The sequence below is a fragment of the Aplidium turbinatum genome, chromosome 8 (genome assembly GCF_918807975.1).
Source record: "Aplidium turbinatum chromosome 8, kaAplTurb1.1, whole genome shotgun sequence".
Taxonomy (NCBI): Eukaryota; Metazoa; Chordata; class Ascidiacea; order Aplousobranchia; family Polyclinidae; genus Aplidium; species Aplidium turbinatum.
In genome coordinates, this window is record NC_137479.1 from 14,010,821 (window position 1) to 14,038,289 (window position 27,469).

General features: G+C 37.6%; 1 protein-coding gene across 1 annotated transcript in view; it reads right to left on the minus strand.

Annotated features, from left to right (window-relative positions):
- Positions 1 to 23,723, minus strand: part of LOC145775927 (small G protein signaling modulator 2-like) — a 36,394-nt gene extending 12,671 nt beyond the window's left edge. The window contains exons 1-14 of the mRNA XM_082587336.1: positions 23,486 to 23,723; positions 22,747 to 22,790; positions 22,058 to 22,133; positions 14,021 to 14,177; positions 13,658 to 13,819; positions 11,467 to 11,534; positions 8,515 to 8,617; positions 7,634 to 7,802; positions 7,015 to 7,211; positions 6,302 to 6,355; positions 3,499 to 3,566; positions 3,086 to 3,246; positions 2,707 to 2,821; positions 465 to 758 (exon numbers count right to left, since the gene is read on the minus strand). Coding sequence (XP_082443462.1) covers positions 465 to 758; positions 2,707 to 2,821; positions 3,086 to 3,246; positions 3,499 to 3,566; positions 6,302 to 6,355; positions 7,015 to 7,211; positions 7,634 to 7,802; positions 8,515 to 8,617; positions 11,467 to 11,534; positions 13,658 to 13,819; positions 14,021 to 14,177; positions 22,058 to 22,133; positions 22,747 to 22,790; positions 23,486 to 23,525 — 1,708 coding nt within the window. The 5' untranslated portion in view covers positions 23,526 to 23,723. The remainder of the gene's footprint in view (positions 1 to 464; positions 759 to 2,706; positions 2,822 to 3,085; positions 3,247 to 3,498; positions 3,567 to 6,301; positions 6,356 to 7,014; positions 7,212 to 7,633; positions 7,803 to 8,514; positions 8,618 to 11,466; positions 11,535 to 13,657; positions 13,820 to 14,020; positions 14,178 to 22,057; positions 22,134 to 22,746; positions 22,791 to 23,485) is intronic.
- Positions 23,724 to 27,469: the final 3,746 nt, after the last annotated feature.

Sequence of the window (27,469 nt, forward strand, 5' to 3'; positions counted from 1 at the left end):
AAAAATCTAAGTCGTGTTACATACTACGTGAAAATTGTTCGGGTGCTCGTAGGCTACTGGTTGTTTAATTTTCGTGGTTGCATATGAAATATTCACCGGACCGCAAAATTGTTCAATTTGTCAAAATGGACCTTTGCTAACATTAGTTGAGTAGCCCTGGACTAGACCAATTGAGATTGCAACTCAAAAGCTTGATCCAATAATTTAGAGGGAACTTCAATACGACTTTAGATGAAAAAGCTTAATGTAAATATTCCGACAAAATATAAACTCAAGATAAGCAGAGGAGGCTTGAAGGGGTTGGTTGCGAAATACAACCATGGTACTTACAATTTACATGACGTTAATAAAGAAAGAAATTATGATACGTCATGCAAGATATTTAGAAGAGGAAATCGAGACCACCAAAAAAGCTAAAGCAAGCTTTGTTAATTAAAACAACGTGCAAAAATATGCAGTTCCACCTGTAGAACCACATGAACATGCTGAATCCAGCGCCCTGGTTGAGTTAACATGGCGGCCACACCAGGGACATGCTCGAGCACCATATTGCACAACACCACTGTCGTATGACACGCATCGCCGAAAGCGAAAATCACGGCGGATTGCTACCGAACTGATTGGTTTGGGAACCGGCGGAACTTCTGTTTTTTTGTCGTTGTTCCACAAACTTGCAAAATCGGCTATCGACTGCATTAGACCAAAGTGAGGTGATGGAACGCGTGTGGTGACATTGCTGATGGGTGGTGAGATGCTGTCTACAAAACAGAAACATGCAAACATAACCACCGACGATCCAAACGACTGTCCCGGCTAGAAAAAGCCGTCCTTTCCACATCGATTCAACCTATGCAGACATTAAATCAATGTAAAAATAACGAGTTTTTTTGTTAGGTAATGCATGACATCTTGCGCAATGCACGTGTCCCCAAGCGCAATTTTCAGTGCTCTGAGATAAGTGCAATGGCGATGGCATCCTTGCACAATGCACATCTGTCTTCTCGTTTAACAGAATTTCTAAAATTGTACAAAATTGTTTCTAAGTTTGATGATGATGTTGCCTCAAAATAATGCCTCCATGAAATTAGTAACTCACGAACAGAGTGTCAAACAGTTAACACTACATAACTAACCAAATATGTCACATTTTCTAACAAACGGTGCAAAATCGTTGATGAAAATGAAAAGTTGAAATGTCTTCTTTTTAATAAAGATTGAAATGTATCTTGGAATAACAATGGTAAGTTAGCAAAGCAATGAAATGTGCAAACGCTCACATATTGAAATTAGTGTGAGACATGCAAGAAAAACACCACAAACACTAAACACACAGACAGTTCTGCAAAGTTATGCAAACAAAACGTTAGCCCAAAACTACACACACAACCCGTGCGTGCATGAAACTATGCTGTCATTGATATCAAACGATCTCAGGATTGTCAAAAAATTTCAACCATCGCCATGAGGATATATGCCTTATACTGTAATGGTATAGCAGAAAGGATTGCCACTTGAAGGCTGTAGTTTACTAGTATTTCTTGTACTTGCAACCAAGTTAGTCAAGTTCTTGCTGCAAAAAAATAGTGAGCAATCGCATTCAATTTCAACGAAAGTTGCAATATAATGGAGGAGCATTTCTAACGAAAGTACTTCAGTCAAGTCATGTGCTTGTTTGCATGCAACGTCAAATATATCAGAACATTATGTGGGGGAAAAATGACGATCCACAGACGCCAGCTCACTAAGTATTCAGTGACTCAACCAGGCACAAAGTTGCTTGGAAATGTAACAATTTATATTTAAGATGACGGTCCAAAAGCAAGCGTACCCTAATATCCCGGTCAAATCGTTGTCTAAAAACTGCAGTTTATTGTTATATGCTTGAAGTGAATATTTCAAAGAAGTGGGTGGTTCGAGACAAGGCTATGTACTGTGGTGTGGATAAACAGCTCAAAAGAATGAACTTTGAAGTCAACCATGAATCTTCTCGAAACCGAACTTCAACAACCACTGTAGTTACGTGACCCACGCACACGACAACAGTGCAATGGTCCGTCGCACACCGATACTCTTCAAAGCGTTCGTTTCACGTGCTCCTTCACAGGCAGCTTCAATTGGGATTCATATTGCTCGGTTTAATTTTAATGCCTACGCATTTAGGCGGGTACGCTGACATGTGAGACATTTTAATGGCCAGAAAAATGTCGACTGAAGTGACGGTCGCGTTTCAAAGTGGAACATTGCGACAACATAAAAATCAAAAAAGTATTAATATTGATGAAAATTAAGACGTTAATTTTCCAGTTTACAAACAGCGATAAAGACATTGATGCTCTTCTCGACTTTCATTCACTTGGCTGTGTTCAAAAGAAATAACTGAAATACGACAACACGAGAATATTCACAAATTACATAAGCCTGTCATGGCCTTGCGTTGCGACAAAACAATTTATTGAATATAGTTTAGTATTGATCACTACGTGTTTTTCACCATGCTCAGTTTGTTTCGCTTTCGAGGCAGAATTCCAGTACTTTGTTTTCGAGGCATAATTCCAGTACTTTGTTGTGCTGTTAAAGCGATATACAGTGGAAAGACAAGACAGTGGAAGGACTGAAAACCGATTTTATCAACAATTTGCTTTACTCTTTCATGAATTACAAGATGTTGACATGTAAAGGTAACGAGTTTTTTATTCCATCACTTACTGCTGTTGTCAGAGGTGGTGGAGACTCGGAAGACGAAGTCCGTGGATTCATCCGACTCGCTGCCGGACTCTGATCTTCGAAAAGATTTTCGACGAACTCGTGGGAACATCTTACCCTGCGATGCAAAAGAATGATGAAGATCTCACTTGAATGGCTTCCTTGCAGCGACGAGATGAGAAATGATGATAAATCCATGGCAGAATTTATTCCGGTTGTCCAGGCAATTTAACATTTTCTCTTAACCTTTTTACAGTACCTGTATACCCAAGGCCGGTGAGTTCAGCACAATCATTGCCAACTACGCTTTTAGACTTTGAGGAACACAGCTTTAACAAGATACAGAAATATTTTAAGCAATTTATTACAACCATGGTCTTACTTTCCCTTTCTGTGACCACAAAGGAGGATCAAGATAGCCGTGGGGCAATAAAGCAGTTTCTAATGACGTTAAAAATGTGAGTAGTTGTCCACCAGGTGGAAAGCGAACAGGAGGCCATTGGACGCCGTCCTGACCAATCAAAACCAGTGTAGAGCTTTTCTCTGTTAAAAAAAATTACAGAGTTGTAGTGGCTTACAAACCTGGTAGGCCTATGTCAAAATAGCATTGTTCGTTCATTCAGCAATGACAAAAGGGCAATACGATCAAGGCTTTGCATGTTATAGGTTTTAAAGTCACCTGTTGGTGGGACAATTACCTTAACTCTGAAAAGATAAGATTTAGGATATCGTCCATCACAATAGCAAACTATTGGTTGGAATACACACCCATCCAGCATGTAAAAATCCACTAACCTTGCTGATGGCAATGAAGATACACAATATCTTGCACGTCGGCTGAAATGGCGTAGTCCCAATACGAGCTGGGGATAAAAAATGCGTAATAATTAAGTTACCGAATTATATGACGCAGCAGAAAAACGAAGACCGTGAGTACGCTGTTGCCGGGCTTGGGTCCCAAAAGAGATGGGGTTGACATGATGTATCACTGCACGATAATTTTTGTTTTATCTACAAGCTTTATGAATAATTTACAAACACTCGTTGGCAGAAACAGGGATTCGAAATTAAATGATGATGTGACGTCGTTTCAACGTCAAAAATAGCGTATATTTCTGTTAACAAATACATGGAAACTTTCGTGGTGGTACATGAGAAGGTGGCTGCAAGAGGACTATCTTCGCTGGGGATAAGGAATCAAGTGGCGAAGTCACGTGAAGACCCATACAGCAAAATCCGTCGTTTTTACATTGGTTCAACGTCTACACTGCAGGAGTTGAATCAATGTAAAAATGACGGATTTTGCTGTCTGGGAAAGTAATCGAAAAACATAGATAGAGCATTGTTTTTTTTCCATGCAGAACATCTCTTGAGCTTATTTTTCGTCAGAAACAAGTTTGGTCCAAAAAAAGCAAGAGCTGCAATATGTATTACATCTACTGGAAAAGATGGCAAACAGTTTGAGATTCCGAACATGCACGGACAGCTGTTTGAGTGGTACAGCACTTAACTATTACAGTACCACGCCCCAATTCGCTAAAAGTGAAATAGAAAAATAACAATAACAGTAACAATTAGAGATAAAATTTTACTATACTCGACTGCCGCACATTAACAAAACAAAAAACTTTGATGCAAATCCCAATCTTTCATGGACCATAAAAGGATCAACGAACACCAAAAAGGCCGCTGTGGTTAGATGCAGGCCTGGTCAGATTATTTAGTATGAAAAAGACACATCACTGTTCGATTGAAGGGCTGAGTAAAGGCTTAAAATGACAGAACAACCTATTTTCTGAAAAAAATACTCACAAAACCTACGTGTGTTGTGATAGAGACAACAAACACCGGACAGCTATGAAGCAAATAGGATTTCACATTGTTACGTTAGATCAAACGTCATCGCTGTAGCGTAAAATGATATCGTCAACAACAGGCACCTCAGACAGCAAATCAGTCGTTTTTTGCATTGGAAACAAATTAATTTTGGAAGAATAATTATAAATATAAAAAACGACAGGTTTGCTGACTAGGATATTTCAAACCATGGTACGTTTACCTCAATTCAACGTCTGCAAGACTGCACAGGTTAAATTGCCGTTTTTGTTGGCTAAGAAGTTGGCTTTGAGCCACTGAATGAACGAACAAACTTAAACAGAATTACATTTGATTATTATGGTTCATTTCTAACTGAGACAATTTTTGTAGAAACAAGAGATGTGGATAAGCCGTTTCATCGCTCACAGTTGAAACCAACTTCGAATTAAAACAAATGTTATTTCAACGTTAAATGCAAATTTGTCAAAAATGGATCACTCACTGCACATGCAAACTGGAACAACAATATCTGTGACAACACTTATGGTGTCAACTGTAAAAACAACCTCAAAATTTTCTGAGTCATGAAAACACTTTTATGAAATGAAATTTGGTTGCAAGCGCAAACGTGAAACGAGCCGATAAAACACAAAACAGTTGCGTGCCATGCTTTGGTAATGAAGGTGGTAAAACAGCAAAATGAAGTCCATGCATCGTCTACGACTCATGAACGAGCATTGACAAGCGATCATGCCGCTAGCAGAGAAAAATACACGTTCACTAAACGGAATGCTTTCACATGCTCTGACCAGTTGTTTATTTCAGGACGTAAAATGTCGTTTTTGACGGGTGAAAACCAAAAAGCTTGGTATCAACAACAACAAGTGCATGCACAACTACAAGGAATAGATAACAACACTATCATTTGATAACAGCTTGGAAAAAATTGCGTTTGAAACCAAACGTACGTTGGATTGCTCTAGCTTAGCATGTTCAATTGTTCATGTCGGTAAGTTAAGCTACAATCCAGCAGCAAAAACTGTTCGTTTTAAAAAGCTTCAAAGTCTGACAACTTGGCTTGGAAGAGCTTTCCATTTAAACTTTGAACACAATATTCCTAGACAACCCAGACCGCGAAATTCGCTAAACGTTGAATCAATGTGGACGTCTGCCGACGTTGAGTCAATGTCAAAATGACGAATTTTGCTGTCTAAGAACAAATCAGTCGTTTTTTACGTTGATTCAACGTCTGTAGACGACCGATTTGTTGTTTAGGTAATTGGTTAGTGCGAGATACAAAAGCGACGACGTGCTGTTGAAATTGTCCCATCATTAACGTTTAATAAACATCATGCACTGCAAACGAAAAACGATCTTTGTTTATGTTATGATAAAAACAATGCAAGCGTAGTACTACCAAGAAATTTTACAAATCATGTGAATTATGTAGACATAGATTAAAAAGGAAACACAAGCAGTGAGTTTGTTGTAAAAACACATGTAGTATAGCACAACCTAGTTATGTGTAAGGGAGAGTCGCTGTTTATCAAACGAGTTCACAATCCTTCATTTATTTGTTGTCTTTTTCAAACCTCCAATGGCAAACGTTGTGTCAACGTCTTTTGACGGTGTTTTGTCATCAAACTAGGACCAAAAACAACAAGCAATGTTTGTTATTTTTGCCATACAAAAATCAAAATGATTAGATAGGCTATGCAAAAATAACAAAAAAAGATTGAACAAGACATTAAAGAAAAACCTTCAGTGCCATTCACCTCACCTAATGCTCCGTTTATATGAACTGGACACTTGTTGAAGCTTTCGTTTGGGAAACCTGTGATGGATTTTACGTCTTACACAGAAGTCATGCTTGGTGGGAAACAAGGATCCAACAAATGACAATTCACGTTGTTTTTGAATTGCTTTGACATTGGACGACGAAGCAATTCAAAAACAAGCGCGTTGCTGTAAACCATGCTACAAGAAGCGTCAAAGGTTTGATGCAATTCAACAGGGAGTATGAACAACATGAATCAAAAAGTGAAAAAATAGACAACACTTCCCATGACTACGATTTCCTTAAGTATCAAAGATTGCCATTTTTACATCGTTTCAACGTCGCCATGTGTAAACATGGCAACTTTTGCTGGTTGGGAACAAGAAAACACAAATTCGACATAGCATGCGCTGGGTTTAAAACTATGAAAAAGTGACATATAAAACTGAACGACAATGGGTTAAACTATTTTCTATTTTTGTTTATGCGAAAAGTGATTTAAGAATTTAAGGAAACTCTTAACCTATCAGGCAATCCTACGCTACTTGACGCTTTTGCAGCGCACAAACAGGTGAAATTGAAGGCCTGGTGGTGCTACTGAGCTGGCAGAAGTTGACCTTTCTTTGTTGTTGAAAATATGAAAAAATGGCAACGTTTGCTGACAACGTTACTGCTTTATGCCAGTTTCTTTGTTGTGATTACTACTTTCAAATTACCTCACGCTATCCTCGGTCTTGTCATCTTTCCCGTTCGTTCTTAGGACGTCGCCATTTTGGTGAACTTCATTGCTTGGAGGGGATAGGGAAGACCCAGAACCGGAGCCGTACATCAACTGGTTGGGAGTCCATTTGATCATTAACCTACTGGACTCTTGATGCAAGGAAAGGTATCCAGGGATGATCCCAACATCCTCCTGCAAACATGATGAGAAAAACTCTTCATAAAAATGGTTTTGTGATATTTCTTTTTCAAACAAATGGAGTGGAAGAATATTCCCAAAATACGCCAAGGATTCAGAAACAATATGGTCGTTAAGTGTTCGCAAAGATGATTTGAAGATACACATCCAAGATTTTTATATAAAATACACAGTCGAATCTCCATGACCGCTAAATAAATAAGAAAAAAAGGTAGGATTTTGTCGATAAGATCCCTAAACGGGATTTCGTTATGTTTATTCCAAACTAGCAGATCAGTTCTATTCTATATTGGTTTAATATATGTCTCCAAATGTTAAACCAATGTAAAAAAGGAGTGCGGGATGTAAAAAATTCACAAGCCATGATCAATAACCCAAACTGAAATGAGTTGTATCGTAAGCAACATGCAACTGACCGGTTCCACAATCACGTTGTTCTTCCCATACAGCAAAGTGACCTTAGAGTTTTGATGAAGTGATTCAACGTAAGCACGGAAGGAAGTACTGTTGGCCGCAGATTCGGAGGTGGAGTTTTGGAGGTTGGAGTAACGCAACGCAGGACGCTTGTTCGGACTTGGAGGACCACTGAGACGACATAAAGAAGTTAGATCATACTGAAGAAATTGAAAAAGAAAATATTTTTTAAGCCTAATCAGGCAATTTGCTTGCTTTTGTGATGGACGTTCAGCATAATTAAGAGAGTTAAGGCTTCTCTTGTGTTTGCATAAAGGGGTTTTACTGGTAGTTATTCAATTTCTATGAATTTAATAAGTGAAAGTCCAATAAAATGAATTGAAACAAACTTTTACAAACCCATCTCATGCGAAAAAATGCGTTAATAAAGATGGCTTGTCTAAAATGTTTCATACAGATTAAAATCCGAGAAGAATTTCCTATTCTTACTTAGTTGAATCATGTTTGTGAGTTTCGGAAGAAATTGTTCATCCTCTTATGCTAACTGGGAGCCCTTTGATTATGGAAAATATAGTGGTACTGATATAGAGTAATGAAAAAACACAGACACACAGTGGTAGCTTGTTTCGCCAGTCGCAACTACATTTTGTGAGAAATACTTTGCTTAAACATTTTTGTGATCAATCATGGATCAATGAACACACTTTGAGTTGATATTCCAATTGTAAAAACATAAATTGTGTGGGTAACTATTTGAATCTTAAAAAAATAAATCAACCGAACCCAAATGCCAAAAAACAAAAAGCTCCAGGGAATCACAGAACTTTGACACTTAAACAACATGGGTCATGAATTATTCAAAGTAACATTTAGTCTAACCCACCGACTGTGCAATTTATGTCTTTGCAGCAATTCTTCTGCAGGAGGATCAGACCAGTAATGATCATGAGTCTTCACTTTCGTGTAATCCAAAGCACAAGGTCCGACTGAGGAGTAAAAATTGCAATTGAGTAATGACTTTCAATAAAGTTTCCATAACATGACAGAACATCAAGACAACGACAAACGATGCTATGTTGCGTTTTAATTTGAAAAATAAGCTCGGCGAGAAAATGAACGCAACAGACGTAACAGGATGTTCGGAGAGACACGGACTATTAAACTATGAGTAAAACTTTCTATGCAAGTAAACACAAATGCAGCACGTTTTGCGCACCCAAAACGTTTTCTGAAGGATCGAGTTAATAGACCTCAATTCTTCTTGTGAAATGTCGTTTCTAGCACAGGTTGCAACGTTATGAACGTTGCAACTAGTGCTAGAAACGATAATCATCCTGATAAAAACTTTTCAGTATTCATTGTGGATTGCTGCGTGAAAAAGGGACTGACAAAACAGTCTTTCCAGTCAGTAATATACATAGACGTCGATTTCGGTGAGCATAGGAGGCACCCTCTCGGGTCGGATAATGATAACAGGGGGGGATGGAGAGAAATGCACAGTCACTTTAAAACCGTAAAATAACCTTTTAAGAACCTCGTCAGAAAATAGCAGCTCTTTGAACTGTTCTGTTGAGGTGATTACACACTTGTCCTTATCCCTGGACGATGGATAATCTGGTGTTTTTTTCGGTCATTGACCGATTTTTTAGCAAAATGTCCGAAAAAAATATAGTTAATTCGGTCAAAATGTCCGAAAAAATATATAGTCAATTCGGTCAAAATGTCCGAAAATTTTTTGGTTTGTATCAGCTACTTGAAAGGAAATATTTTCATCAGAAAAAATGACCGAAATAAATAAAAAATGACCGAATTTTTTCAAGTTATTTCGGACAAATGACCGAAAAGTCTCAGCGAAACCCCCCCCCCCAGGAATTAAAGTAACTGGCCACTAAAAAAACTTCGGAAGTCGGCAGCTTTTCTAGCCTGTGAAAAAGACAGCTTTTTGCATTTTTGTTACAGATTTTTCTTTTCGATCAAATTTAATAATTTTCTGACAAGGGCACAGTGCTGCGCTGAAAACATTTATATGGTACATCAAAAAGTCACAGCGCGTCAGTTGTGGGCAAAGTGTTAACAACAATTTATTTGCTTCAGATATGCATACATGTTACACATCCATATGGAGTTGCATGAAAAAAAAGTAATATATATATAATAAAATAAAACACACGCGCAGTGGAAAGATTACAAACATATACACTATACCGGTATGATACAGAGAATATCGCTGGATGATGACACTTTGTTACTACTATGGAATTTTAAATGGAAACATAATTAAAGTTAGCAACATAGCAATTGAGCAGGACTTCCTGGAATTTTCATATCTTAGTCGGAAAATGAGGAAGTTTGTGACAGCCTCGTAATTTCGAAACGATACAGAAGGGCATTGCGATGCCTAATTTGGAAACAGCTAAGCTATAATAAACGCAATGCTAGATGAAAAAAGAACTATCAAAAATCATGAAAGGCAAGGCTTTAAAATAGTTTAAATCCTCTTAAATTGATATTTTAAGAAATTTATCGGTTTGCTATTGCGTGGGTCCACGGTGGCCCCGCTAACGAACTAAAATTATTACTCGTGAAATATGTCAAACTTGTGACACAAGTCGTTGGCTTTGTCATCGGCTAGGTTAAAATAGCTTTCCACAACTTACTATCCCGAAATCAGAAATGCGTGAAAATGGAACAAAACTGTGCTGGTCAAGTGGTCAAGCTTGTGCGCTGACGACACCAATTGCCGCCGTAGACTTTTTAGGAGCAATGTTACTGCCAGCGAGAAAATCAAACTTTTTTTACATTGATTCAACGTCTGCAGAAGTTCATTTTCCATAAAAAAATGATTTGCTGATTGAGGGTTTACTACGTCACTGTATCTGCATGGGCAGCAAAAATATTTTATGTGTAACGGCAGTTGACTGTCGCTATGCGCACGGTGATAGCGAAGAAGGTTGTTTCGGTGAAAATTCGGTCTAATGAGCTTCATCAGCACCACAATATTCTTACCACATGGCTGTCAACCACAGCTTTTTTCTAGTGCCTTCTACAGTATATTTGAAATACTTCGTGTACCTTTTCGGTTTACATTAGTTGTTTGGGACACTGTTGTTTTATCAGCTGATGACTTCAATTATGAGCGTACACCACACATGGCCCTGGCCCCTAGTCTAACTCAAAAATAACAAATGTCCTTATTTCGTTGATTCAACGTCTGCAAAAAAACAAAACAATGATTGGGAATCCACAAGATGACCGAGACAGGGGAAGTGCTGCACCGACATATGCGATTATACATATGCAGAGCGCGACCTCATGGTAAAATAAATATAATTGTTGCATGAAAATACGCAATGCAGTACTTACGAAAGCCTGACAAAATCTGTAAGGTGAAAAACAACTTTCAGAATTGATGCACATTGTACAATTAGTGAGAATTGTTTGAAATAGCTCATTTCAAAAACAAAAATTGACGGATATCATAAAAACTGAGCTCGATGTAAGACGCGAGTAGATTACAGCGGTTCAGAAAGAAAAAAAACTCATGCACATTGCCCAGGCCTTGTGTATAAACGAAATCATTAATCTACAAACACCAATGCATGAAACAAGAATTAAATTACGCTTATGCAGCACAAAGTTTCTGAAGTCAAAAAGTAATTTCGCATTTGCCAGCAAAGTTGTTCAGTAGCGAACATACCAGTCAGTAAAAGCTTTCGTTTTGAAATCGTTTGAACGTCTAGCGACGTTGAAAGGATGTGAAAAAGAAAACTTTCTTGTCTGGTAAGGTGGTTACAAATATCTGTTGTCCGACGCAAATGGAGGAAACGCCACTCACCCAGCAGAGAAGCAAATATTTTTCCTCGAATTGGATCCGCCATGATTGACGATTTTTCGTAGAACTTGCTGGAAAACAGACAATTTGGTTAATATCCAACAGTGTATGAGGAAATAGCCCAATGCTCCAAAAGTCCAACCTCACTTATGTATGGCCATTATCAGGTTTTTATTTTGTTCCAAGGTTGCCAGATTTGCCATGTTCTTTTGCCAATTAGTATTATGGCGCAGCAGATAAGACGTCATATAATTAGCCAGCAGATTTGCTTAAACCGGCTGCAAGTCAAAAAAAGATTTTTGTTTCTCAAAAACAGTAGTCAATAGTTATCGGCAAAAAAATCTTGCGTGTGCCATCATGTACGCCAGTGTCACTTGCTCAGTGCCGTTACCGAATTATAATCAAACCATGCTTACGACCATGCTTATGACAATTTGCTGATTGCCCAGCACTCAATGGCATGAGTTAGACCACGCTCATAAATTCCTCAGTTTTCCTTTGAAACGTCAAGTTTTTAACCATATAAACAGAGAGTGTTTTATATCATGCTGTGGCGAAAGCAAAAAGTCGAAGTTTTTAACATAACTTTTCACGTAAGAACGGCGACAACCAGTCAAAGCCATCAACCAAATTTTGAATGCAATCACACAGCACTGATCCCATAAAAATTTCGTATGTGAAACAAATGAAAAAATCAATCTGGGGAACAAACCGACGATGGATTATGATGATGATGATGAATCTGCAGCACGTTCATTAAACGTAAAGGAATGAAACGTGTTTTCGATTCTTGCACAATTATTATTTTTCGCTTTCTGCTTGTCTTATCGATTTTTCGCTGTCTTGGTTACAGATGAAAAGCCAATTTTGGGTAAAACAGCTGTTTCTTTCAAACATAATCGCATCACAAAGCAAACAGGCCACCCCGCTGATGATTGATGAATGACTGCGTGGCCATTAGTGTGTGAATAATGACCTTGAATAGCACACTTTGTGGCTCATCAACGTTTAAAAACGTTGGTTTCAAGCAATTTATTAAATGCAACCAGCTAGGTTACGATTTTTAGTCTCAGCATCAGCTTATTCATAGCTTATTTCACTAAACAACACTGCAAATCAAATCAACGTCTGCCGACGTTGAATCAAAAAGAAATTAATTTGTGTAAAGTGGTTTTGCTTGTATGAGCTGAAATGAAACAATCTTTTCTGTTAATAAACAAAAAGGTCATTGCGATCCATATACGCTTCAGCAGTGTTTACAGTTATTACATCAACAGCATAGAGAAGAAACTACCACACTATGGGCATCCAGTTTTTTACTAAATTAAGCTGTTGTTGTTGCAAATATACACTTTCTCATGGATAATGCCAAAAGAAACATTCCTAAAGTCAACAAAGTGCATCTAAGCGTGTGTGTTGCTACACTTTATCTTGGTGTTGCAGTATATATATAAACTATTGTACCAATGTTCGCTCTGAGAATGCGCAATGTCATCATGTGCGAATCGTCAAGCAAGCATTAAAAATAATTTACATCTTTTTCTTTTATTTTATAATTTACCGTATGAACAATGCTGCGACTGCTGGAAAAGTGGACACTGTTGATGTGCTAGTCCTAAACTATTCAGTACAAATCTAGGCACGTTGTATATAGGTAACTATCTGGGCGGCACTAGAAATCTGGAATCTGTTGCAAAATTCCTTTCCCCTGTCCGGATGTTTGCGTTTATCATTCAGAAATTATGGAAAGGTCGTTGATAAAACGACGAACCCTTTTTGAGAAAAGAATGTAACTTCAACAAAAGCTCATACTGAAAGCAGATAAGAAAATTTATAAGTGAGTCTAATGTCCTTTATAGCAGCGGCCAACATCAAGATTGTTGCCTTCCTTGCAAAGTTTTGGCTCTCATTTTATCGCGTTTTGGCTCTTATTTTATAACTTAGCTTCTACGTTCATATACCCAATATCAGCGAAGACATTATCAAGTGGACATTTTTTTAAATTGCCATATCTCCGAAGCGTAATCTTTGAAAATCCTTGTCCGATCTGAATCGACGAGCATAAGAGAAAGTGCAGAGGCATTTTGGTTTTGAATGCTTGTCTGAACAAGCATTTAAAACTAAAACGTGTTTTGCTCGTTAAATCCTGAAATTCAATCGTTGAACTCATTGAAATTCTAGCTTCAGTGCTCACCTGTGGTTGGCAACAAGATATTCCGTTATTTTATCGATTACTTTCTCAGTAATCGCCATCCTGATCCAAAGGTGCTTCCTTCCAGCGGCATAGCTGATGCTATTGGAGGAGCTGCTGACAGACGACGTACGATAAGGTCTTCCATCTTCCGTTACTGGTATTCTGGTGCATCAGAATTTACAAAGTTAATGACAGTTTTGCCGAAACGAAAGAAGTAAATTACTCCACAGGCCGGTTTGAGTTGCCAAAGGATAAGGATAAAACACAAAAAGATAAAATTTTGTTGTATTTGGTAACTCAACTAACAATTCAGAAAATCATGCAAGACAAAAAATGGTCAGATTTAGAGGTTAAAAGGCATACTTTTCGTATTTGGCTTCCGCTTCTTCAATCTTTGTCACAACGCTAGCTACTTGCGGTATCACTTTTCCAACTCTTGTGAAAAGATAAGCAATTTTGTTGCGGTAAAACGCAACTGCAAGTTTTCTTATGCCATCTAGTAAGCATTGCTCGATTGTACCTAAAAATGCAGTTGACGAGATCACTTGAATAGCAATAACATTTCACACAGTCTGGTATTTTTCTACGCAACAAACCAACGAGGAAAAAAATATCCACTGAAAAGATCTAAGTAACTTGGTTTTAATTTAGAAACCCATTAAGAAATAACAATTGTGTGTTTGAATAGCGTTACATCCGTATTGCTTTTATGTAAAAAGCCAACTAGATGTAAGGAGTAGAGCACATAGTTGGTAATGACGGACAACGAGGGTATAACCAAATCTTTCTATAAGTTTCACACAACAGCATGTAGAAAGAAAGCTCGGCCGGGGCTGTTCGAAACGAATTTTCTTTTGGCGAAACAAGTGAATTTAGGGTTACTGTTTTAAGATTGTCGTTCCTCGTGCGTTTCGCTTATGTTTTCAGGATACAACGTAATGAAATAAGTTTTATTTTGAAACGAAACAAATTCAAGAAATTTTGGGTGGAAGTGAAATATTTTGGCTTCGAAAATATCTTCGCCTTAGCTGATACCGACCCAGACGGCAAAATCTGTCATTTTTACATTGATTCAACGTCTGTGCTATCTGGGAAGGCAGTAGGAAATGTCATTCTCTATATTTTTGAGGTTATCAAAACATCCAGTCAAGTGTACGCTTAACTTTCAATCGAAGCAACTTGAGACTGATAAAGCAAATGCAAGTTTAGACATCATTAATAATGTAAAATAAAAAAGTTTTAAGTTTATATGCCTCACCACACATCTACTTGATGCAAAGCGTTAATGAATTATGCATAAGTTAGTCATCCCAAGACGTCAAATGCTTCGATATTCTGTAATATGGTTATTTGGCACCAAAATAAATTTAATTTGCAGGAAAAGGTTAAATTTATGAAGAAACGATATTTTTTTCAATAAAACGGAAATAAATCGATTAGCGCCAATCGCGCAAGTCATTGTGCACAAGCGTGTTTCCACAAATTTTAAAGCAGTATTTTGAATGAGCTCTTGGCTCAGACACAAAATTTATCAGAGATCTGATGCAGCAAAAGATTAAAGATCTGATACAATGAAAGTAGGACGAGACAACTTTCAAGCGTGGAAGGTTGAGAAAATTCTTCGAAATTAAACTGCACACTGCACTGTCGTAATGATATTATGACTACCCAAGCATGCAAATCCTTTGTTTTTACTTTCACGTCTGCAGACGTTCCATTAATGCAAAGAAGAGCTGTTTTGTGGCTTAGTCTGCACCGGGATCAAAATATAAAGATGAATTTTAATAATCAACAGCCAATTCATGTCCAAGCCCCGTGCAAAGTGTCATTCTACGCTAAGAAATGCGTCATCAAAAACCACGGGTTTCCATGCATTTAACGTTGTCGGACAAAGCACAACATAAACTGATCGTGTCCGGTTAGTTACTTCCAGTAAGACAATTACAAACGAAAAAGGTTCGTTGATCAGACGAAGTTGTTGCAAACCACTCATTATTTACAACTATAACTTGATGATAACAGAAGCGCTTGTAATGTTTGGCAAGAGCTACAAACAAGAATATACAGTGAAATAACTAGCAGCAATCAAATTTTCGTCAGCCAGCACGATTGGCTATGACTAGATGTATTGGTGAACCTTGTAGACTTGGTGAGTAGCATTGCGTTTTGCACCCGACACGGAGCCAATTGATGACGTCTTTCAAGAGAATTTTTTTGGTAAAACGCGTTGTTTAAAGCGTGTATGGGAGTGCAGAGTGTTTTATGACCAGTGGGTCTGCAATCCACCACCTTTGGTCAAGCTTTGTAGAGCTCTACATTCTACAAGCAAATCAGTTCATTTTTGCACTGATTTCACATACATTAATTTATGAGCATAACTGTGGTAGCACTGGCTCATGCACAGATATTTCTACCCGTAAGAGGGTTTCATACGTACTACCAGGTTGATTAAGTCAAAATATAATTGACAATCATGTTTTTGGGCTAGCTTCACATTCCAAATTTAGACGGATGAAATCAATACCAAATTACCAGCGAAAACCATTTGATCGACAAAGCGATAAAACCTGCTTCTAATATTCCATAGACACGATTTTAATTCATGAAGATTGTACAAACGATTGCCAATATCTTAACAGCCGCTGAATTTCATTCAGCACAGACCTTTGTAGAGGCAAATTGGTATTGATTAGAATAAATTATTCAATACCTTCATCAAAAGGCATCCCTGCAAGAAAAAATGACTGCCAACAAAATGTCACCAATGAGCAATGCAATCAAGTTATTTTACCCCACTGTGAGAAAATTTTTCTCTGTTCCAAGACCATGCCCAAGACTAATGTTCGCTGCATTAGAATCCATTACAAAGGGATTGTAAATGCGCAAAAAGGTCTTCAAAGATACATACTTCCTTTTCAAGGCATGCAGGATACCATTTTGAAACTATCAATATTTTTATCTGTTATTGAAACCATAAGGTGGAAGTTTCCAACACAATCTCTTCCTCTGGTCCAAACCTTACATTAATTTAACTGATTTTCACTTCTTTAACCCAGTAAATAAGCATGAGAGACATTATGACAAAATAATATTGTTGTTAGCCACGAAACTCCCCCCTTTAAGAACTGTATGATAGATATGTAGACAACATACTACCAAAATGGAATACAGTATACCGTAAGTATTTCAAAAGGGGGGTAGGAATTTTGGACAATAGTTCGTACAATAAAAGTTTCAACTAATTTTTATAGAAATAAATACAATATGTTCAATAGGTTATATAAGTAATAAGTATATGTGTAGTTATGTACAGTCAATGGTTACCTTCGATTTTGTGGCCACATTACAACCAATCAGAGATTTATCTTACCGTATTCCAGTGATGTAATCATGTAAGTACAGGTTTGTGCAAAGGGTGGGCCCACTCGGAATGGCCAGTTTCGATGAGTCCGATCCTTTAACGGGAGATTTTTTCCATTTTTTTTTAATTATTGGATACCGTAGCCTAATTATCATTGCCGTTTTAGGGTTAGGGGTTAGAGTTTGGGAACTCACCGAATCGGACTCACCGAATAGTAGCAGACCCGGGCCCACTGGCCAGTATGACTAAAAATGGGCCATGGGTCCAGTGGTGGAAAATCGGCAAAGTGGCCACCTTTCTCTGTTGCATTAATTAATGTGCTGATGTACTGTGCATTTAACTGTATTTTCTTTTTTGTAATAGAACCGTTAATGACAAAAGATAAAATAAAACATACTACTAGCCTCAAAACAGTTGCAGTATGCGAGAACCAATCTAAAAGGTTAGTTGTAGTCCGGCAGAAGTATGACTGAACCTGGAAATTTTATGCAAAGTTTTTTTTTTTATTGATTTTGGTAGCCTAGAGTATACTCTTTCAGAATCTGCCGGATGCACTCCGCGCATCCTTGAGCGTTTTGAGAAATTCAAGATGGCGTCCAAAATGGCTGCCGTTTCAGATAACTCCTTATAACTCAGTTAGTATTTGACCTAGGATGATAATTTTGGTGTCTAACCATATGTTTTGAGGGGCAAGGAATACATTGAAGCTATTTATTTGACTGGTTGGGGATTGCATCAGGTAGAAATGCAATAATGCTGCCAATAGGGCTGCCATATTAAAAAATTCAAACAAAAACAAACAAATTCACTTGTATTTGGTCTAGAATGACAATTTTGGTGTCTATCCATATGTTTCGTTGACAAGGAATCCATTTAAGGGATTAAGACAGTTGCATATGAATTACATCGCAGGAAAATCCAAAATGGTTGCTGATATATTTGCTGAATACTTATAGAAAATCATTATTTTTGCGACTTTTGCTTGTGAAATACCATCTAACATATAACATCACTCACAAATGTAACCATTAGTTATCACAAATGTTACCATTAGTAATGTACAAGCCTCTCTCACAGTCACAAGACAGTCAGTTGTGGTTATCATCTCGTCATTAAGTCACCTAGTCCATAAATCTGTGATGTTGTCCAATTGAATTAAAATGCTAAGTAAGAGTCTGGCTGAAACCTGCAACATAACACGCACAGAGTATTGTACATTTCAAACCATCCCTTGTGCAGCTGCAAGAAAGCGTTTTGCAGGGGTTGTCACTCTTGCATCCACATCTGATCATGACAGTTTCTGGGGTGAGTTCAACATTTGCGGGAAGGAGGACCGGTTGTAGCGTTTTAAGTGTCGAGTCTTTCACCCATCCGTACATTTCTGCATCAAGTTCGGGCGGATTGCTGTCTTCCAATGAACGCCACACAATGGCTTGGTGATGGGCCCTTCTTACATTCTCTTTAAAGGCCTCACTTGTAGAAGGAAGAGAACAAATTTTTGGTGGTACCGCGGAGGCCCGACCCATTTTGGATGCCCATATCCTCCAGCGTGCTTCGGACATTGATTTACTCGTAGTATATTGACCGTAACAGGCTGACATGAATGTGGTTGCCTGCGCGATCACTGATTCTATGGAGAATCAATGACCCCTAAAAGTGACAGTGAGTGACCATCTTTCAGAACCTTCAATGCAGTACCTTTGCCAACCCCACAGCAGCATGCTACCGTATCACACCCAGCAAGAGCATGGGCTGGCAGGAGTTCATTCACAAAAGACACATGCTTCTCTACGGTTTTTCCAATGTCAATGACTGTTCGTTCCTTAATTGGTGATTCCATGGTGATACGATTTTTCATGCTTCCAACGTGATAATAATGAAGCAAGAGAATGAAAACATCAGTGTCATCAGATATCACAGTTATATCACTCTCTTCATTATTTCGAGCAGACAGCATCACCTGTTGGACAATGATATTGTCCGCTTCCTTATGACTACTTGAAAGGTCTGTCCTTCTGATCACTACACCACCATGGCTGATCTCAAATGGGGCAACGTCCTCAACAATCACTATCAACTTGTGAGTTTGGGTGTATTCATGGAATGACTCGTCTTCAATCAGAAGTTTGACAATCAGGTTTATCAACTGCTTCTTGTTTTCGGTCACCGTCAATACAGTCTTTTGAGGTGGTAACTTGGTGTTCAACTGCAGCTCGTGGACTCGGCTAACTCCAGTGGCCCTAGCACTTCTGGTGACTCTCTTAGTACTGTAATCGTAGTACCGATCGAACACTAGGTGAACGTCCCCAACTTTTAGTCTCTTGGCAATGGCGTGTTTCAAGTTGTTTGCGTAGTCTGTAGTGGTGCCCACTGCAGGCCAATAAATCACCCAGAGTAGGGCTGAACCATCAATCACAACTACTGAAGTGTCACTTGCTGTTGTCCGAGCAGATACCTCAACCTGAAACTGTCGCTTTAAGGAGGACTTTGATGTTGCAGCTCTCATTTCTTCTGTGGGGTCAAACATAGACGTTGGTACTGGGGCCACTTCGTAGGATAGGACATCTTTTATGTCAACATCACGCCCACTAGCCTGTTGGCCTATGATCCTGGAGTAGATGACATTCATGTCGTACACTTTACTACCTCCCACATTCACATGTTTCTTTGTAGCCATCATGGTAGGCATGGTCTTGTGAATTGTTTCATGTAAGCCATCAAGTAAATTCTCTCCAAATTCGCACATCTGTTTGAATCCTTTCTGCACAGCCTCCTGCACATTCACTGCCGGGGTTCCATGTTGACCAGTTGCAATGTTCACTAGATCCTCTGGATGTTTCTCGGGATCAAGTGGATCCATACATTTTTGAAGCTTCGTCCTTGTGGCTTCTCGGTCCTTGTTGTCATTCTTTATCCGTGCCTTCTTTTCTTCCTTATGCCCACTTTCCTGGTCTCCAGAATCTCCAAGCATTTCGCCCAGAGCAGCCTCCACAGTACTACATGTATGAAGACTCAATGCCCAGATCTTGAGCGTGTCCGGCTTCAAGGTTATTCCTATGATGCCATTTGGGGCATGGCCATATCTCATGAAAGTAGTTTCTATAAACATATCACTCCATAGGCCATTCTATAGTCCGCGTAGGTGCCTCATCACATGCTCCCCTTTCATGAACCGGAGTAGTACCTCTTCTGGAAGAGATTCCATTGCCCTTAGGTAGCACATCCTATACCTTGCATAATGCACATGACCAGCGGCAAAGAAATAGGGAAGCATTTGTTTGCATGCCTCAAGTCAAGATCCAACAGCCGATCAGAGCCCCGATGCAGTCTATGAAACTCATCAAAAAGTGCATACCACCCAAGCGCGGGATGACATCTGAAAACCTTTCTGGGTAAGCCCACTTCACATGTAATGCAACTTTATATAGTTGTAAGTCACAGGTAAATAACACAAGCTTTTGGTCAGCATTATGTGTCACCTTTTGAGCTTCCACCATTGTTGTCATTATTGTATCTGGGTGGGATGGCACAGGATCAACCAAAGGCAGGTATGCCGTCTTAGTCTTAGGTTGTTCTGTTTGGCCTTGATTGCGTGTAAGAGCTGTGTTGTAGCCATTGTACTCGGGACAATTCTGTTTCTGAACATCCTGAAAGAAGGCGAAGTCAGTTTCGTCCGCTCTTTGTTTTAGAGTAGCCTGTTGCGTAAGTAACTTGAGTGAGAGAACTGTTCTAACAGCAACACTCTCGGGCATTTTTGGTTTCTTGGAACCATTGTATCTCTGTATAGTGACATCACATTCTATTGCCTCCGACATCTCCTCCTTTGAAATTCGTGGGATTGTCTCTCTATGGTATCGATCATCATCAGATGGTGATTCAGGATGTGTAACCAGACCAGCTAACGAGTGGGTGGAAAGTTTTCCATTTTGTCACGAGATTTCAGCATCAAAAGTATCGATAACTACTTGTACCAAACCGTCTGATGCATCAGATATGCCAAGACAGGATCGTTCCATTGTTGCAGCTTTCACAGCTGAACGCTTAAAGCGTAATACCTCGTTATAAGAACACTTTCTTACTTTCTTACTTCTCTACTTACTTTTCTTATATTTATTTCTTTATACTTATTATACGATATTTCTTACAAGCCTGCTGAGACGCAAGTTCGCACTTATCAGTCAGAAAGCAAAGTGATTACGTAGCATAGTGGGAGTTCGAGATTAAAAAATTTACAGTAAGTATATATCAGGCAAATATATCAGCAGCCATTTTGGATTTTGCTGTGATATAAGTTATATGCAAATGTTTTAATCCCTTAAATGGATTCCTTGTCAACGAAACATATGGATAGACACCAAAATTGTCATTCTAGACCAAATACAAGTGAATTTGTTTGTTTTTGTTTGAATTTTTTAATATGGCAGCCCCATTGGCGGCATTATTGCATTTCTACCTGATGCAATCTCCAACCAGTCAAATAAATAGCTTCAATGTATTCCTTGCCCCTCAAAACATATGGTTAGACACCAAAATTATCATCCTAGGTCAAATACTAACTGAGTTATAAGGAGTTATCTGAAACGGCAGCCATTTTGGACGCCATCTTGAATTTCTCAAAACGCTCAAGGATGCGCGGAGTGCACCCGGCAGATTCTGAAAGAGTAGACTCTAGGCTACCAAAATCAATAAAAAAAAAAACTTTGCATAAAATTTCCAGGTTCAGCCAAAAAATTGGATTTGGCAACCGGACTATTGTGTTCCTATTAAAACACATTTAAAGTTTTTATTTTACAGTAAACATAAACTGCATTCGTTTCTAGCACTAGTTGCTACGTAGCAACTAGTGCTAGAAACGATAATTGTCCTGATAAACACCCAAACTTTTCAGTATTCAATAAACTGCATTATTGCACCATTTTTTTGTTTGTAATCTATTTTCGTTAGTGTGTAATGTAATTTTTAAAAATAACAGGAATAAATGTTAACAATTTTTAACCAAATCAAAGAGTTACAACCATTACTAAGCCAAAAATACTTACCACATAAACGTAACACATGAGGGCTTTCAACATGAATAAACTTTTTTGTAACCGATTCTTCCATAATCGCTTTCAACTAAAATGATCATTAGTAAAGTTAGGAACACTTTTGTGATGTCAATAAAACTGAGCACAATTATATTTAAATATTATGCCTATTGCCTATGTCTCTTAATAAAATAACATTACATCCAGTTGTGTCACTTCGTTTTGTTTGTTTGTGGTGTTAGATCAAGTGAAATCTATTAGTGCAATTTATGGGGTTTGTAGGTTTTAAGCCGCACATGATTTTATGAGAGAGAAATACAGGAGAGACATTGCCGACCATCGAATGCGAGCAGCTTAAAACCTACAAGCGCCTAAGTCATTTCCACATTGCCTATTTTATTCTCATTATATAGGCTAATGCTATAGTTTACTATACTACAATATATACTAGTGTACAGTATGGTATATTGTATAATGTATATAATATACATTATGATGTATTGTATAATTTACTCACTGTGTTAAAAACGTTTGCAAAACCAGAATGTTCAAACTAAAAATAAAATGAGAAAAACATTAAAATTAATGCTTGCAGTTCAGTTGGAAGTAACATAATCTTAACTGTGTTCAATCATCAAACCAATGTGATTGTACCACACGACAAATGTTTGTTGTATATAAATTAAACCTAAAACACCAACCTGGCTCTTGACAAGTCGCAACAGATTGTCATGTCTTTCCTGGTCTAAATTCATGAAAAGATACAGGGTGAGCATTGAGCAAATCAAACAAAACGTTTACACATCATTTGCATGAGATTGCAATAAGCAATAAATCAATGTTAGTGATTTATCATTTGTGTGGTTCACCTTCAAAAATGGCTTGCAACTGCTTATTAAACAAGACTTTTATAACAAGAATGCAAAAACCAGCCATTGTGGATTGGATTTAACAATGTCCTTTTCACAAAATAGTTGCAGATTACAGACAAGGGTAGTGTAGCATTAGCAGTCAGCACAGTAGCTTTAGTAGTGAATAGGCTGGCACACTCACTTAAGCAGTATATATAGCAACTAAGTGGGGTTAATTGATATATCTATAATATGTATACTGCAAAACATTTTGTTTCCATGCAGTACTTTTTGTCTTGGTTTCATTTCAATATAAGTTTTTAATAAAGCAATCATTTTCATGTTGAAGTAAATGCAAGTTTGTTGAATTGTCAACTTGAAACAAAGGACTATGCAAGTATACATGTGCTTTGAAGAATTGCTAATTATTGAGGTACAAGAGTGTTCATACTGTTCAAACACAAATAATTATACTTGTGCACTTTTATATAGTATTGTATCCACCACAGATATGTACTGATAAAATAATGCTGTTTATAAAGGTAAAAAAATCTTATAACCAGTCAATTAACCAGCCTCAAAGTATTACCTGTAGGATCAGTTTCATTAGCAGCTGTCATTATGCTCATTTCAAGTACATATATATATCCACGACAATGCAGCTTTGATGAGGAAAACAGAGGTTGACTTTACAGATCCAACAATCCTTAATCCAAATAATCTGAATGTGTATGAGTATTCTTGTGAGCTTGATGAACAGTTGTCAATTGACTACTGTGTCGTAGAGGCAATCATGATTACAAGCAGTCGTACACATGTAATTATCACAAAACTACCCTATGCTGTATAAAAAATGTAAATAACTTAATAGATTGATATCATGGTTTAACCTAGCTTTAGCCTAATAATGCTGACACTGTCCTAATGACACAGGTAGGCTACAACAAGTAGGCAAACTTACATGATCATGTTGCCTACTTTTTAGCTAAGAAAGCAAGCAACCCAGAGAGCAAACTCTGTCATTTCTACATTGATTCCATGTCTGTTAAATCAATATAAAAATGATGGATTTTGTGGCATTAACAAAGAGTCCAGTGGGTAATTTTGGAAACAAGTAAATTTAAGAGTCAAGAACCTTCCCAGAGAAGGGTCAGAAACATGAAATCACACTGTATATATATTATTATATATAAAACAATGAAAATGTAAAACAAACAATGAAATGTAAACAATGAAAATGTAGATATATAAAACAATGAAAACTATTAATACTACAAAAAGTGCTCAATGCTAAGCAAAAAAGCAAAGCAGAGCAAGTTAAATCAAATATAGTTATTACTATCTGAATTCTTAACAGCCTGTTTCACCTCAAACGAATCATCAGAAGGGTCTTATTCAAATAGAATTTTTGAATAGCCTATTATTTTTGAATATTTTTGAATAATAATTTATTCTATTTGAATAAGACCCTTCTGATGATCCGTTTGAGGTGAAACAGGCTGTTAAGAATTCAGATAGTAATACCTATATTTAATTTTATATAGTATATACCATGTGCGTATTTGCAACCATTTTTTTCAAGGACCTCTGAAAATCGTGTAGTAATGTTCATAAACAGTTATATGCTCTTTTTTAGAAAGATATTGTCAATGTCATACTCTTAAGCATGTAATAATTTGATGGTATTGATGTGTGTATCAAAATTACAATAGCGCATTTTGTAATTGCTGTTTTATATTCAACATGCATCTGAACACTCTGTCATTTTGGCAGAATACCGTAATGCTGCGCAATCTGCCCAATAAAACAATCCGCAAAAAACATGTGATAAATAATGTGACGACAGCAACAATATGAAGACCCTGATGAAAGCACTTCTTGTTGACATATTTACTTTTATCCTGATTAAAAGTCAGGATGCTATTTTTAATTCTTTTTATAAAAAACAATCTTTTTGTAAAAAAACATAATTTAGACATTAAAATAAACCATAATAAACCAAAAACAAAGCAAATAGTTATTACACAAGTTGTGAAAACATTATTGATAAAAAAAACTATTAGAGCTTATTCTGTGAAATTATTTTCAATTGCAAAATATTTACAAATTTGGGAGCTGGTTTACAAGCTCCCCCTTTAGTTAAAAAGGCGATGACGTCACGGAAGAGGTATCCACCAAAAAAATAGTAGAAAAGTGGGGTGAAATTAGTCAACCATGACGATAAAAAAATATGCAAGTGTCCGCCTTTAGTAAATTATGTAGTTGAATGAGTTTCGCTTTTAGCAGCATGATTGTTGCTTACTTCACAGTGTAGATTCAAACGATCTGTTATAGCCTGATGCTGCGGGTTCTTTTTGGCAATATCAAATTAGACTAGCTTTCGGAACACAGTTCCCTAGTCATGTGCTATGACGAATGGTGTTGAAGTCAGTGAGTGGCTTCAACTCACTGACTGACTTCTGACTTGACTGACTCTGACTGACTTCTGACAACTCAACTCACTGACTTCAACACCATTTGTCATAGCACATGACTAGGGAACTGTGTTCCGAAAGCTAGTGTAATTTGATATTGGCAAAAAGAACCCGCAGCATCAGGCTATAACAGATCGTTTGAATCTACACTGTGAAGTAAAAAAAAATTTAGTAAATTAGTTGTGATTTGCTTGTTTCTGCTTCAATTTTTACATTTGAATCAGCCCTGCAAAACAGAAGATCTCACCTATGCAAAGCAATGTAACACAGGCCCGAAAAACACCACATATCTCCTTAGAAAAGAGTTAAACTTGACCAAGTTTAACTATTTATCCGAAGAATACTTCTAAAGACACCAGCATTTAATCAAGAACATATCTCTGTCGTTTCTGCTTCCATTTTTACAATTGAACCATTGCTGGAAAGCACAAGCTATCGTCTACCCAAATAAAGCTAAGCCAGATCCTAAAAGTTAAAAATATTTCCTAGGTAAAGAGTTGAACTTGACCAAGTTTAACCATTTATACGAAAAATACCTTCAAAGATACCAGCATTTAATAAACGCTAATTTAAAGAACATATCTCTGTCTATTTACAAGCAAAAGTTGAGGTTGATAGCTTTTTCACAAAGCGAGCAACTGGGCTTCAAACACAAGCAAATAGCGCCCAATGACTCGTTGCATTTCCGAATCGAAGCAAGTATACAAGTCTCCCTCGGTCTTCGATCATTCTATGTCTTTATTAAATTAGTTGTAAGTTGCTTGTTTCTGCTTCGATTTTTACAATTGAACCAATGCTGGAAAGCACAAGCTATTGTCTATTCAAATGAAAGTGAGCCAGATCCTAAAAATTAAAAATATTTCCTAGGTAAAGAGTTGAACTTGACCGAGTTTAACCATTTATCCCACAAATATTTTTAAAGATACCAGCATTTAATTAACGCTAATCTAAATAGCATATCTCTGTCTATTTACAAGCAAAAGTTGAGGTTGATAGCTTTTTCACAAAGCGAGCAACCGGGCTTCAAACACAAGCAAATAGCGCCCGATGACTCGTTGCATTTCCGAATCGAAGCAAGTATACAAGTCTCCCTTGGTCTTCGATCATTTTATGTCTTTATTAAATTAGTTGTAAGTTGCTTGTTTCTGCTTCGATTTTTACAATTGAACCATTGCTGGAAAGCACAAGCTATCGTCTACCCAAATAAAGGTGAGCCAGACCCTAACAGTTAAAAATATTTCCTAGGTAAAGAGTTGAACCTTGACCGAGTTTAACCATTTATATGAAGAATACCTTCAAAGATACCAGCATTTAATCAACGCTAAGAACATATCTCTGTCTATTTACAAACAAAAGTTGAGGTTGATAGCTTTTTTACAAAGCGAGCAACCGGGCTTCAAGCACAAGCAAATAGCGCCCGATGACTCGTTGCATTTCCGAATCGAAGCAAGTATACAAGTCTCCAGGCGCGAATCTAAGAGCTTTTTTCGGGGGGGGGCCAGAAAATTTAAAAATCAATTAAAAAGAAAGAAAAAGCTAAACAGATATGATCAATGATACTACGACATATACGATATGCTAGAAAATAGACATTAAAACAACCATTTTCATCAATTGTGATGCCGAGGGACTAATATCAGCTGTTTAGAAGCATATCAAACCATTTGATGCGGAAACATACAATTTTTCACAAAATTTCGGGGGGGGCCCGGGCCCCCTGGGCCCCCCCCCATAAATCCGCGCCTGCAAGTCTCCCTCGGTCTGCGATCATTATATGTCTTTATTAAATTAATTGTAATGAACGCGAAGTTGTGAGAGGACTTCGTCAATATATAACTTCGAAAAGAAGATCCCAGAGTCTTCAAAATTTGATAACGTCACTAAAATCCCTTCCAATTTTATCGAACTAGTGTGAACGCAGATTTTCACAAATGAACCTCATAGTGACATCTGACCTTGCTTCTCTACACATTAAGTAACTGTTTCAAGTTTAATCTTTACACGAATGTTCGGTCTTCCACTGAGAAAGTTTTCACCAGCGAAGTATGTTGGATCCTGGTTGCGCCAGGGACTTAACCCGGCAATTGAGACCCAAAATC